This window comes from Vigna umbellata, chromosome 8, assembly GCF_029865625.1.
Source record: "Vigna umbellata cultivar VRB3 chromosome 8, Vumbellata_1.0, whole genome shotgun sequence".
Taxonomy (NCBI): domain Eukaryota; kingdom Viridiplantae; phylum Streptophyta; class Magnoliopsida; order Fabales; family Fabaceae; genus Vigna; species Vigna umbellata.
In genome coordinates, this window is record NC_142172.1 from 17,163,488 (window position 1) to 17,178,409 (window position 14,922).

The 14,922-nt window shown below is 29.7% G+C and overlaps 1 protein-coding gene and 1 pseudogene across 1 annotated transcript; one reads left to right on the top strand and one right to left on the bottom strand.

The window, feature by feature from the left end:
• Positions 1–7,918: 7,918 nt before the first annotated feature.
• LOC124823830 (myosin-binding protein 7-like) lies at positions 7,919–12,008 on the top strand. Its single transcript, XM_047296138.2, has 4 exons — positions 7,919–8,310; positions 8,580–10,078; positions 10,379–10,425; positions 11,534–12,008. The coding sequence occupies exons 2-4, from the start codon at positions 8,771–8,773 to the stop codon at positions 11,640–11,642; spliced, it is 1,464 nt and encodes a 487-aa protein (XP_047152094.1). The 5' UTR covers positions 7,919–8,310; positions 8,580–8,770; the 3' UTR covers positions 11,643–12,008.
• A 2,095-nt stretch (positions 12,009–14,103) lies between these two features.
• On the bottom strand, positions 14,104–14,782 carry LOC148194143 (thioredoxin-like 1-1, chloroplastic pseudogene; annotated as a pseudogene).
• Between the last annotated feature and the right edge of the window lie 140 nt (positions 14,783–14,922).

Genomic DNA, 14,922 nt, shown 5'->3' on the forward strand with positions numbered 1-14,922 from the left:
TAGATAAGACAAAAATTATAAGATCAAAACTCATTATAAAATCATTTTTTTGTAAGATTGTTTAACGGCAAGTGTTTCTGATTTTTTCAATTGGGGCTATAGTAGGGTGTTTCTGATTTTTTCAATTGGGACTACAGTAGGGATGATAGAGAAAAGATTGGAGTGAGAAAGATGAAAGAGAAAGGGTTGAGAGGAATGAGAGAGGTGAGTAAGGGTTTGGGGGGTTTCTTTTTTTTTTTTTTTTTTAAGTTTTGAGAATGAAAATTATTAAAATACCCTTAACCTTAAAACTTAAAATTCATGATATATATATATATATATATATATATATATATATATATATATATAGGGGTTTGCTAACGCGCGTACGCCTGTTTTTCAGTTGGTACATTTTAGCAATGTGTACCGGAATTTAGTAGACAAAAATATCTCTATATATCATGAATTTTAAGTATTAAGGTTAAGGGTATTTTAATAATTTTGATTCTCAAAACTTAAAAAAAAAAAAAAAGAAACCCTCAAACCCTTACTCACCTCTCTCATTCCTCTCAATCCTTTCTCTTTCATCTCTCTCACTCCAACCTTTTCTCTGTCATCCCTATTGTAGTCCCAATTGAAAAAATCAGAAACACTTGCTTTTAAATAATTTGCCTTTGTAAAGGGTTGAGTCATTGAGATATTCACCTTCAGGCAAAGGTTCATTCAAGATCTTTTCAATTTCATCATCTTCCCTAATTTCTCTAATTTCATCATCTGCATATGTTGAATCATCATCTCTAAAAAAACCCTCCAGGCCAATTACCAATTCTTTCGGATGTCATTATGCTTGTGAAAATTAGATAAAATTATATAAGACAAATTATAAAATGAAAATTCATTATAAAGTCATTTTTTTTTAAGAAATTGTTTAACAACGAGTGTTTCTGATTTTTTCCAGGCCAATTACCAATTCCTTTGATGTCTCGTTTCTGATTTTTTCCAGGCCAATTACCAATTCCTTTGATGTCATTATGCTTGTGAAAATTAGATAAAATTAGATAAGACAAAAATTATAAAATAAAAACTCATTATAAAATCATTTTTTGTAAGAAATTGTTTAGCAACAAGTATTTTTTATTTTTTCCAGGTCAATTACCAATTCCTTTATGCTTGTGAAAATTGGATAAAATTAGATAAGACAAAAATTATAAGATCAAAACTCATTATAAAATCATTTTTTTGTAAGATTGTTTAACGGCAAGTGTTTCTGATTTTTTCAATTGGGATTACAGTAGGGTGTTTCTGATTTTTTCAATTGGGGCTACAGTAGATATGACAGAGAAAAGATTGGAGTGAGAAAGATGAAAGAGAAAGGATTAAGAAAAATGAGAGAGGTGAGTAAGGGTTTGGGGGGTTTCTTTTTTTTTTTTGTAGTTTTGAGAATCAAAATTATTAAAATACCCTTAACCTTAAAACTTAGAATCCATGGTATATAAGGATATTTTTGTCTACTAAAACCCGGTACACATTGCTAAAATGTACCAACTGAAAAACAGGCGTACGCGCGTTAGCAAACCCCATATATATATATATATGGGGTTTGCTAACGCGCGTACGCCTGTTTTTCAGTTGGTACATTTTAGCAATGTGTACCGGGTTTTAGTAGACAAAAATATCCTTATATACCATGGATTCTAAGTTTTAAGGTTAAGGGTATTTTAATAATTTTCATTCTCAAAACTTAAAAAAAAAAAAAAAAACCCCAAACCCTTACTCACCTCTCTCATTCCTCTCAATCCTTTCTCTTTCATCTCTCTTACTCCAACCTTTTCTCTGTCATCCCTACTGTACCCCAATTGAAAAAATCAGAAACACTTGTCTTTAAACAAATTGCCTTTGTAAAGAGTTGAGTCATTGACATATTCACCTTTAGACAAAGGTTCTTTCAAGATCTCTTCAATTTCACCATCTCCACTAACCTCTCTAATTTTATATGTCATCATCTCTAAATAATCCCTTCAGGCCAATTACCAATTCTTTCGGATGTCATTATGTTTGTGAAAATTAGATAAAATTATATACGACAAAAATTATAAAATGAAAACTCATTATAAAGTTATTTTTTGTAAGAAATTGTTTAACAACAAGTGTTTCTGATTTTTTTCCAAGCCAATTACCAATTCCTTACAAAAATTATAAAATAAAAACTCATTATAAAATCATTTTTTTGTAAGAAATTGTTTAACAGTAGAGTATTTCTGATTTTTTCCAGGTCAATTACCAATTCCTTTATACTTGTGAAAATTGGATAAAATTAAATAAGACAAGAATTATAAGATGAAAACGTAAGATGGTTTAAGGGCAAGTGTTTCTGATTTTTTCAATTGAAGCTACAGTAGGGATGACAGAGAAAAGATTGGGGTGAGAAAGAGGAAAAAGAAAGGGTTGAGAGGAATGAGAGAGGTGAGTAAGGGTTTGGGGGTTTCTTTTTTTTTTTTAGTTTTGAGAATGAAAATTATTAAAATACCCTTAACCTTAAAACTTAGAATCCATGATATATAGGGATATTTTTGTCTACTAAAACCCGGTACACATTGCTAAAATGTACCAACTGAAAAACAAGCGTACGCGCGTTAGCAAACCCCTATATATATATATATATATGATAAGAATAGTGTTATGACTGAACTATAAATATATCTTATGTGTTAAAGTAGTGAATAACCAAATATATTTCTTTTTTATAAATACACATTAATTTGAGAAAAAAAAACATTCAATACTCATATACTTAATATTATTTTATATAACTCTTACGAAGTTTGAATATAAAATAATTTTTAGCATCTATATCTATCTTTGTTCTTCATTAAACTCTGATGACTATATTTGAAATCTCTTTTAAAAGTATTATTATTTTTATTATTTTATAAAATTTTATCTTCAAATAATTACTTCAAATAATAAGATTTCTAAGGTTAATTATATTATTTTTGGTTAGAAAGAAAGACTTTAAATTACTGATGTTAGGTATAATTAGGATATTTTTTATTATAAATTGTTATAATATACTTAATAATTTTACATTAATTAAGAATTGAAGTGAAACATAATTTAAATACATTTTTTAAAATATGTATTTTTTAAGTATAAATATGTAATACAAATTTACCATTATAAAATAAATAATATATTGTGATTAATTATTGTGATATTGTTTTAATAGATTTGATATCACAGCATTATTGGTGTTTTTATAAGAATAAAAATAAGGTTCCAAAATAAGATAAACTTTCGTTTCCCTTTTTCTTAATTAGGAGTGAAAAAGTGATTTTAAAAACGAATCATCGTTAAACCTTAATTAGAAAGCTTGTTTCAGTAAATTCAATATAGTCTCTTAATATTTAAGCTAAGAACAAGAACAATTTAAATATATATTTCTCGTTCAATCTTCTAAGACGTCTTTTAAAAATAAAACTATAACAGAAATTTCAGACTAAAGTAAAAAATATTATGTACTTAACAACATTATCTCAAGGAATTTGATGCTTGATTATTGACAGGGACAAAAACTTCCTTAACTCCTAGGGGACTTGTTTCGGAATCTTAATAGTTTGTATTTCTTAGAAGTTAAAGCTATCAACAATTTATATACACCTTCCTACTTCAAACCTCTTAAATGTTTTTTAAAGATAAAATCCTAACAAAAATTATAGACTATAAACCGAAAATACCTCATATTCGTAATTGATCTTAGTAATAGGGTTAAATATGTTTTTAGTCCCTAAATTATTGACCGTTTCTGGTTTTCGTCCCTCTTCCAAACTAAGGTACGATTTGGTCCTCAATCTTTAAAAAACGTTCGTTTTAGTCGAAAAAACGAACGTTTTGAGGACTAAAACGAGGACTAAAAACAAAATTTTGAGAACTAAAACGAACGTTTTTCTAAAGAATGAGGACCAAATCGTACCTTACTTTGGAAGAGGGACGAAAACCAGAAACGACCAATAGTTTAGGGACTAAAAACATATTTAACCCTTAGTAATATTGTCTCAATAAATGTAAGGTTGAAAGATTGACACCATTTATTGGATGAAAATTCCATTAATTCAAGAAAATAGACCAATAATTCCAAAGACGAACCCTCAGTTCCGTTTAGTCTTCAGAACTTGTTACTGTATATCCAGTAATTCTACATGCTTTAGTAATTTTTGAGACCATAAACAATTTAATACATATTTTTCTTTTAACTCTCCGAGACACTTTAAAAAATAGTAATTAAAAAATTTCAAATTTTAAAGTAAATATTTCTCAAATATAATATTTGATCTTAACGTACAAATGATTTATAATTGGTTTATTTTAAATTTAAATAAAAATAAAAAATTTATGAGCATATATATATATATATATATATATATGAAAAATTCTTTGGCAACGTGTTTTTCCTTTTTCTTCCTCTTTATTCTCTATTTTAATTGCATTTAAAATGGTCTTTATACATAAACATTCCAAGTGCGTCATACAGAACACATTTTAACATTTAATTTAATTGATTGATGTATATATAAATTATTATACAATATCAACGTTATCCTTAAATTGGGGACTAATATTACGTACACGAACATTTTAACATTTAAGTTAGTTGATGTATAATGTTCATTTATTTATAATGAGCTTTTGTTAACATTATCCATTGGTGTCTAATATTATCTCAATTTCAAATTATATATTAATTTTATACTTTAATAGTGGTTAATTGAGATTAGTTATATCATGTTATGACCTATTTATTTATATTTTAAGGGGTTGCTTTTTACTTGAGATTAATTTAGTTACTTATTACTACAAGATCACATAATCACACTAACACACGTAGTTTATCAAATAAAAATAATACAAAATATTTTTTCTTTTTAAATTTATACCACACGGTTAACAAATAATCACCATATATAAGCATATACATATTATAATAATCTCCAAGTTTTAATTTCGAAAATATGCTTGAACTTCATATACCATTACATACAATCCCACATTCACATTGTATTTTACATATTTATTTCAATATACAATGGAAGTAGATACGATATTTTATTTATTTATCTAAAAACTTTGAAATTTTATTTTCATGGAAATATCAAATATTTTATTTATTATGTGAAGTTGTATACAATTTTTTTTAGATTCGAATCACAAAGCTTGATAAATAAATAAGTTTGGTCAAAGAACACAATGGAAACAAATTTTAAACCAGAAAGGTATAATTTAATGATGAAAATAAGACAAAAAAAAAAGAGTAAATGGTAAAATGCTTTCAAACATACTTTGAACTAATTGAAAACTATAATTTGACTGTATTTTAATGCAAATATTTCAATTCACACCAAAATACTAAACGAAAATTTTAAATTATAAATATTTTTTTGTTTTACTTTCTAATTTATTTTTATATTAAATGGGTTATGATTAAAACTGTGACTGAGTTGAAAACAATTTACAATGTCATTGTCATTTTAATGGACATTATTAAAAGATTTATATGTCTCCAATTATTTATTATTTTAAAATATCATGAAGGTGTTAGTCAATAATATATTAAAAAATAACATCTTAAAACAATGTACTAGTATAACTATAACTATATAATAGAATTAATTATTTATGGAAAATATAAAGCTTTAATAAAGCATTATTTTATCATAAAAAGAATCAGTATAATTAATTAATTTTTAAATATATGATTTGTCTTAAATAATATGTAAAGTGAAGTTGAACAGTATTATGTTACTTTAAGAAGAATATGATTAAGATTTTCTACATCAAGTTTTTGGGTTGGAATTTTGGAGACAATAAAGATGTATGGACGGGATATAACTAATCATGACCAATAAAATATTCTGATGTTTTCAACGAGAATAAAATATTTTGATAAAAAATAATTGTTAAATAAAAAAATAAAAAATTGAAATAGACGTGACAAGAATATCCAGAATTTTTGTATCTATATTCTCATTTTTATTCTCCTTTGAACTCATTTTTCTTTTCCATTTTAATTATTTTAGAATAACTGGATAATTTTACTTCTGAAATTATATTTCACTAACATCCTATTCCCTAGATCTAAAATCTTTTTAATTAAATTTAGGATTTAAATTACTTTTCTAAAATATATAGGTTTCTATAAGGGACCAAACATAGAGTTCATTTTAGATATTTAAATAAAATTCCAAAAATGTTCAGAATTGTTTTAATTTTTTTAAGTACGGGATCTTATGAAACTAAATTCATTATTTATTTTATATTGTGTTGACATTTTTAATAATATTTATCATTCAGTGCATATAAAAACTGGAATATAAAAGTCTAGTTTAAACAGTGATATCAGATTTGAGTAGTTAGATAGGTAAAGTTATCAAGATAGACTTATTTGGCATGAAATGTTAAAAGAATTAATTTATGGACTAAACTGTAAATTTATGGAATAAGTTACAAAGTTCGTATTAAAGAATACACGGGAACTACTCATCTATTTTTTTTATTATTAGATAGATATAAAAATTTATTTATATATAAAATTATTAGACTTAAAATTTAAATTTAAATTATCTTTATGTTTTAAAAATATATATTTGGTTTTATTTTCATTAAAATTTATTTTATTTTTTTAAAAATGAGTTGTCCTATATTGGCCCCAATTAAAAAAAATTACACTGTTGAAAGTCCACGTCGATTAAATATTAGGCCAACTTAAAGTATACAAGTGAATAAAAACATTAGTTTTGTGAGATTGAGTTAAATTTAAAAGTTCTTTCCTCTTAACATGGCAATTAAAGCTCCAAGCAAAGTGTGTTGAGTATATTATCTCAATATATGAAATTGAATTAGACTTAAAATATATTTTTTAACGCATTTAAAGAACAAATTAAATTAGCTCAAGTTTTAAATAACCATTGACCAGATTGATCACAATATTAATTAAAAATAAAATAATAATTCTATTTGTAAAATGTAATTAAAAAATTTGGAAATCTCATTGATATTTAAAATATATGAATAATTTTTCTACTCAAATTGTATTTCGCTAACACTCTGAATTAAAAAGTAAATATCAAATGTGTCCATAAAATTTAGTGTTTAAATTATTTTTCTAAAATATTTATGTTTCCATAGTAGGTTAATTTTAAAGATTTAAATAACATTCCAAAAATGGTCGGACTCATTTATTTATTTTAAGTATCGGTCTAATAATAAAGAAGTACTGAATTAAACAAACTAAATTGACTATCTATTTAGTTAGATATTTACATTTTTAATAATATTTATCATCAATTGCATAAAAGAGGTAAAGTTGTTACATAGACTCTCTTCTAATAGTTGACTTGAAATGTCATAAAACAAGTTATACAATACAAAAAAAAATTGAAATTAAATTGGGTTATTTATTTTATTTGATTATTTATTTAAATAGATTTAGTCAGAAGTTATTTATAAATTTATGGATCAATTTATTTTATAAATTAATAGCTATATTAAAAAAATATTATTTTCTTAAAAACAAATACATATGTTGTAATTTATGCCTATTTATATATCAAATTATTAGATTCAAAATTTAAATTATCATAAAGTTGGATCGAACTAAGAAAAAATACAATTTTCTTATGTTATGAGTAATTAGAGATTAAATTGGTTGTGTCACATATTTAAACGTTAGTTATAAAAAAAATATATTCTTATTTATAAATGTATGAGATGAGAAAAAAAGATTGAAAAAAGAAAAAGAAAAATAATATATAATTGTTATAATAACAAATAAAAAAGCAAAGAAAAGTTGTAAATTCCAACAAAGGTCATTCAAACAACTCAGGAATTTGAACGTTCCTTTATCTCTCTTTCTCTCTCTTTCTTCTTTTCTGTCTCTCTCTTTCTTTCTCTCTCTTTGGGGAGAGAGATCAATCAGCCACAGTTTCCCCCCACACAAAAAAATCAGATAACCCAGATAAAACAAATTCCAAAAACACCAATTAAAATATCTAGGGTTTCTGAAAAAATAATAAATTCCCTCTTTCTTTTTCGTGTTTTGTTTTTTATCTCTCGTCTTTTCCTTCCCACCAAACACCCTTCCCGCTCCCCCATTCTTTTCGTTCCAAGAAAACAACGATTCAACTGTTTCAGGATTGGTTGCTGCTTGCTGGTTGCACTTTTTTTTTTTCATTTTTTTTTCCTAATTTTATCCGGAGCAGGCGAATTTTCTTGAAAAATTTGCGTCGTGTTAGCCTTCGCCGCGTATGCTATTGATTCGTCGACGGAAATACCTTAAAGGTAGGTTCTGTTTCTTTTGTGGAGGGGAAGTTTTTGGTTTTGACTTTTTTGGCATGGAGAAATAAGGCTGGGGATAAGGATTTAAGGTCGTTTGAAAAGGGGGAATTAAAAAAAATTCGATTTATAGTTCTGGGTTGTATGTTTTTTTTTGGCTTTTCTTTTTATGCTTTGAATACTTTTGCTTTTTGCTTTTTCTGAAATTTTTGTATTGCTTGTTAGCTGTTATTGTTATTGGATTTAACACGGTGGCTCTATGTTTTTTGTTGCAGGGTTTTTGCCTTATTTGTTGATCCGATGGGAAGATGATTGACAAGAGGGAGGCGAAGACCAAGGGGACGTCGAAGTAAATACCAATTTTTTTCGGTTGATGGGTATTTTTGTTAGGTGATTTGTTTTTGAATTTGGTGAAACGTTGTTGGTGATTGTAAGTGGTTCAAGGGTTTTTATGCATTTTTGATCTATGGCTTCGGAAGTAGTCCCATCTTCCAGGGATTTGTTGAAATGTTGCAATTGTGGATGTGGTTGCTCCATGATAGCTCAATCTTCGGGGGTTTGGATTCGATCTGTTAAACGAAAGCATGATGAGTTCAAAATGGATGGTCAACTGGCCATGCCGGCGTTTGCAAAGATCGAAATTGAGAATGAATGTGTGGCCTTGCGTGAGATGGTCAGTATGCAGCAGAGAACCATTCAAGATTTGAATGCTGAGTTGGAAGAGGAGAGAAATTCTTCATCAACTGCGGCGAATGAGGCCATGTCAATGATATTGAGGCTGCAGAGGGAAAAGGCAGAGGTTCAAATGGAGGCGCGCCAATTCAAGCGTTTTTCAGAGGAGAAGATGCAACATGATCAGGAGGAACTTCTATCTTTGGAAGATTTATTGTATAAGAGGGAACAGATCATTCAGTCACTTACTTGTGAAGTTCAGGCTTACAAGCACAGGTTGATGAGTTTTGGTCTTACTGAGGAGGAGGCCGAGGGTGATCAATATGAACTTCCACCTTATGAATATCCTCCTTTGAAATGTAGTGTGATGCATGGTGCTACAGATGCTGATATCGATGACACGGATATAGAGAAATATGCTTTTGGTGAAACTCCAACTGACCAATTGAGGAGCTTGGAAAATAGGATTTCTCAAATGGAGAAAACTCCCACTTATACCCAGATGGATGGGGATTTTACAGTGAAAAATAGTCTAGAGAAAGTAATTGTTGGACAGTCTCCAAGAAGGAATAAGCATTCTAGGAAACTTTCATCTGACTCAACATCAATTGGTGGAATGGTTAAAGAAACAGGACCCGAGTCTACGATGGATTCTCCCAAGCGCAATAATAACAATAAGAGAGATTATTTCTCGAAGTCAGAGGAACCTTCCAAGGTAGATAATGTATCAGAAGGTGATGATACGAATGACAGAATTTATACAATTGACTCTGTTCATAGTGGCGCACCATGTAATGGTTTCACAGATTCTAAAGCTGAAACTATTGATTTCGAAGATTATGCAACCACTCCAATGGGGTCAGGGAATCATGCTACTGAATTCGAGGATCCCTACGTAAAGAAGCTTTACATGAGGCTGCAGGCACTTGAGGCTGATAGGGAATCAATGAGGCAGGCAATCATTTCAATGCGCACGGATAAAGCACAACTGGTGTTGCTGAAGGAAATAGCTCAACATCTGTGTAAAGAGATTGCACCACAAAGAAAAATGGAAAAAAAACCTAGTTTTGCAGGCAACTCTGCATTATTTTCAATTGTTAAGGTAATTTAATGATCGTAATGGTTACTTACAGCATGATGAATGTTTTTCTGCATATATATGATGAGGAAGTGCGCGTCCTGTTTGACCTATCCATCTTTTAGGTCCGTCCCAAGGTTGCATATAGATAGTTAAGCTATTTACATCATCCTGCTTATCACTGTTTGGCCCTCAGTTTAAATTTGTTGCAAGTGGTTCTCAGCTAACAAAGTTGGTTTGTGCGATTTTGAAAACATGCATATATTTTGATAAAATCTTTGAATTGAATATAAAACTTATGCCATTTCATCTCTTTGTGTTCAGTGGGTTTCTTCAATTGTTTTCTGGAGAAAGAGAGCTCATCAAAGCAAGTAAGTTATCACTACATTTTTGTGTTCAGTGGGTCTCATAAATTGTTTTTTTGGCATGATTCTCAATCTCTTCACCCATAAATCATTCTAAAGAGAATTCATTTTTTTTAATTCTAGTGGCCTTTCTTCATGAACATAACGCCTATAATAAAATATTAAGAATTGAGTAATATCTTTATATTGTGAGGTTCATCATCTGCCTCTGAAACTTGACTGTGGCGGACTTGGATTATCAAAGTTTTGAGCATGTTTAACATGTATTGAACTTGGAGTTTGGTTCTTTTTCTTTGCGCATTTCTTTTCCTTTAAAGGGATTGTTGGACCAACAAATCTAGAAAGAGGAGTGCTGCTAGCAACACAATTGCAAAGACACTTTTGACACGCTACTATTGCTTAAAATTGATGAATAACTGCAAAATCAGATTAGAGAGTCATTAAAATAAAAGTGAGCTCTATCCATATTTGTAATTTTAATAAATTTCGGTTAATAATAGTGTGTTGCAAAACATCTAATTTCTCTTAGAAACGCTTTTAAATCTGAAGTTAAATTTTTTTAATGATCAAAAGCCAAAAACAGCGTATATAGAATAAAATCGTGGATTCAAAGTGGCCAAGTCCATAAATCCATAATCTCAGGAAATCTTAAGTGTGGTTTGATAGAAGAGAAATATTTTCGTACCCTGCAATCATGATTCCTACGTATTCCTAATTTCTGTTTGGATAATGGAATATATTCCTAGTAATATTTATATTAGTTTAGCAAAATCTTTAATTTACTGTCCTATTAAATGCTTTAATAAGTGTAAATTTGCATTTTCTTTCATTTAATTTTGTTATTTCAAATTGGAAAAGTTTGTTTCCCACCTTCCCACGTGAAAATGTTTTCATGGAAAACTTGGTCAAAACCATTTCCAGGAATGAGAATAGATTTTCCTAATCTTAGATTTCCGGGTAGCCAAAAATTCTGTCTACTATTTCTTGTAAGGTGGTTTATCGGTTCTTTAACTTGTTTTAACTATGTTATGGAAGGAGTAATCTTTGTTACTATTACCGACCATCAAATCCTTGGGAAGAAATTGTTCGTCATCTGAAATGTTTGTGATTGTAGGTATATGTTTAGTCTACCGCCTGAAAGTGTTGGCTTGCTGATGCTCCTAGACAAGGGAACACGAGCAAGACCATGGAGATGCGTTTCAAGTACACAAGTGGGGGATTAACCTTCCAATTCTCTGGTCAAATGTGGGAGCATAAACTGAAACTGAATTTCGTTAACACTACTACTACTACCATGATGAAATTTTTCCTTTTCCCACATGGATCGTGAAAACTTGTGTATTGTGCAGTGTTGTTTTATTGTTTTTACGTGAGGTTGAGTGTAATTTGATGGTTGAATGGTGAAACTTGGATATATGATGTGACATACGACCATTCTCGATCGTATGGTTTTGTTGGAGTTCGTTCAGAGCGAGGTTGTACATAACATATTGCTGCAAGTTTTCTCACGCTTCATGCAATGTCTATTCAAAATCTCTATTTTCACATTCAAATGTTCACTGAGGAAGGGATGGCCCTGCATATTGATATTTTTAGTTCCTTTATATTCTTAAATTCATGCCATGTATGGTGCTGTAAATTCATTTATTAAATTCTTTTGTGCAAATAAAGACATGCCATGTTTTTTCATTTTTCTTACAATTCTTCAACATTGGTGATGCTTCCATCTTCTAGTTTATGCTTTTCTCACCCTACTTTAATCTATGGATTTTGTTATGAATAATTTTATTTACATAAGAACAGAACTTCTGACTAAGGTACGTGTAATGAATTTTTGTAGCTGCCTTTTGTTTACCATTTCCATTCTTTTGAAGTGTTGACCAAAGTTGATGAGGTTTGTACATTTTTGAAAGAAAGAAGTATGTTTGACTGGGTTTGAGGAGGCCATAGAAATGCCACTGAATTTGAATTTTATGATCCTTTTAAACACATACAAGCATATTGTAATATTTTGTCCACATTCAGATTTTGGTTGATTACTTTTTCACTTCTGGAACTATTGCAGACCCGAATCTCCTGGTTTTAAAAGTGAAAAAAGAAATATACATGTAAAATGCTCATATTATCCATGTTGATGGAAAATAGTAATACAAGTTCCTTTTCTCCTAAATTCAAAAGTAATTGTTTAGTCCCTCAAGTTTGAAAAATTATTCTTAAGCCCCTCAAAGTAGGAAATAATTTTTTAATTCTTTTATAGTTGATATTTTATTCTTAATTTGAATATAGCTTATTTTATTCCTATAATGTGACATAATTTTATTGACCTAACTACAATTTCTTTTTTCTAGTTTTAAAAATAAAGTTATGACCATATTATACTTTCAAATATATATTAGCAAATGATGCTCTAAACTATATTTATTGTGGCAGTTTTTTAATTGCAAAATTCATAAAAGCAAGTCAATATCATGTTTTTACATTTTTGTCACAAGTCAAACCAAATCACAAAATAAAACATAAGATAAAATCTTAACTTTTGTGACCAAGAGACGAAGATAAAGTGAATGGGTGAAGATAAAATTTGTTGTGTTTTATTTTGTTGTTAATGAATTTGTTAGATTTTTAAAACTACCGCAATGTTTTTAAATATTACTCACTATTCTAAGTTTAAGAATACTTTTAAAACTACAAAAAAAAATATTATTAATCAAGTCAGTATATATTTTAACAACGAGAGAACTGGAATACACTGTTTTCAAATTAAGGGGATTAAAAATTTATTTCTATATTTGGGGATTGATTTTTTATTTTTTAATTTAACTGAATAGAAATTACTTTTTACATTTAACAGACTAAAAATTATTTTGAATTTAAGAAACTAAAAAGAAAATCTGAGAACTTAAATAAACTCGATCCAAAATTAACGAAATAAAATTATTCAACAACGTTGGCTTGTTATTAAACTTCTCCATATATTTGCTAACATGCCATTCATAAGTACGGCAGTTTTTTAACACTTTTAGTTTAAGCACAGAGGACAAATTTTTATTTTTGATCCTTATATTTGTTAGTCAATTTCAAATAGGTCATCTTTTTTTTTTCGGTCTCAAATTGAGTTCATAAACTTGTAAATTATCTCAATTGGGTCTAAATATTTGATTGAGTCAATTAAGCTCTCAAACGACCTTAAAATTGGCTGACATGGTACACATATATATGTCTTATATTACGTGAAATTTGTTATTTAATTTATTATTAAGTATTTCTAAGTGTTATATCACGTGTTGTTATGTTATATTATTTAATTATCCAAAATTAAGAATTTATTCGGATTAGAAGATTTTTAATGAAATAGGGTTAGAGGGCCGTCCTGACTGGAAAGAGCCCTCGGCCAGCGACATTAATGATTGTTGAAGCCATCGATCTGGTCGCCGAAGCGGGTGGGAAACTTGGATGCGTCGAAGCGATCAATGGTGATGATGACACTCATTACGGCAAGGATGATAAGGAGATTACTAAGGTTAAAATCAAACAAATCGAACCACAACAACAAGGAGATTTCACTTTCACTTCAAGAACCAAATGGAAAATCTTCACACAAAAATCGACCGCAAAGAAAGAGAGAACATGGACATTGAGGCTATAACACATGGACTTATGTTCCTCATAATTCACTTGAAGGATTTAAACATCAGGATTCATCTCTGTCCGTTGACATATCTTAGGATTAAAAGATTTACAGCCACCACAGCCACGAGAGAAGAAATCAACCACCACCAGCTTGTCCTCCGCGTTTAACAGTGACTCTACAAGGTCTTGGGCAGAAGTCACCTCTTTCATGTTGGGTTGAAGCCCTTTTTCCATCCATTTCTGAACATTCCCTATTCTAAGGGTCATCTGAGCACCAGTTGAAGCTCTCAACCGCGAACTGACCCTGTTGGGTATTCCTCTATTTACATGAAAGTGAAGCTTTTTACCCTGAAACTCAGAAGAGGACCAAGATCTACGAATCTGAGACTTTAACTTGAGAGAAGGGTACCCTCCGACGCCAGAAATGAATCCATAGAATCAAAATTTCGTCCAAAGGTTCGGAACCAGAGCAATAAGATCGTTATCAAACTAATCCGAATCCAATGAACCAAACCCTCCAAAAGCAGAAATCCGAACACGAACGCGAAGTGGAGACGAAGAAGACAAGATTAGGGTCCTTCTGGCGCTGTAGGGCAGAGATCTTGGGCTCCGCCATAGCGGAGACGAAGAAGACACATTTGGCAGCGGTGTCCCTTCTGTTGGCGGCATTGTTGGGAGCGCGAAGCGGGTCCAAGGGAGAAACGCGGAGGGTGAGCGAGTTTAGGGCTTGCATGACGGCGGAGAACGATGGCTGAGTGAGCTTACTGCTTCGTCTTCTCTCTCGTGTGTTCTACTGAATTTACAAATGAAATCCATAATTTCCTTTCTCTAACTCTATTTTATTAAAAAATTTCTAATTCTAAAAAATGCTTA

Coding starts and splice junctions, on each gene's coding strand:
- LOC124823830 (XM_047296138.2), top strand. CDS start 8,771: ATGGCTTCGGAAGTAGTCCCATCTTCCAGGGATTTGTTGAAATGTTGC. Junction 10,079..10,378: donor CATTATTTTCAATTGTTAAG/GTAATTTAATGA, acceptor CTTTGTGTTCAG/TGGGTTTCTTCAATTGTTTT. Junction 10,426..11,533: donor AAGAGAGCTCATCAAAGCAA/GTAAGTTATCAC, acceptor TTGTGATTGTAG/GTATATGTTTAGTCTACCGC.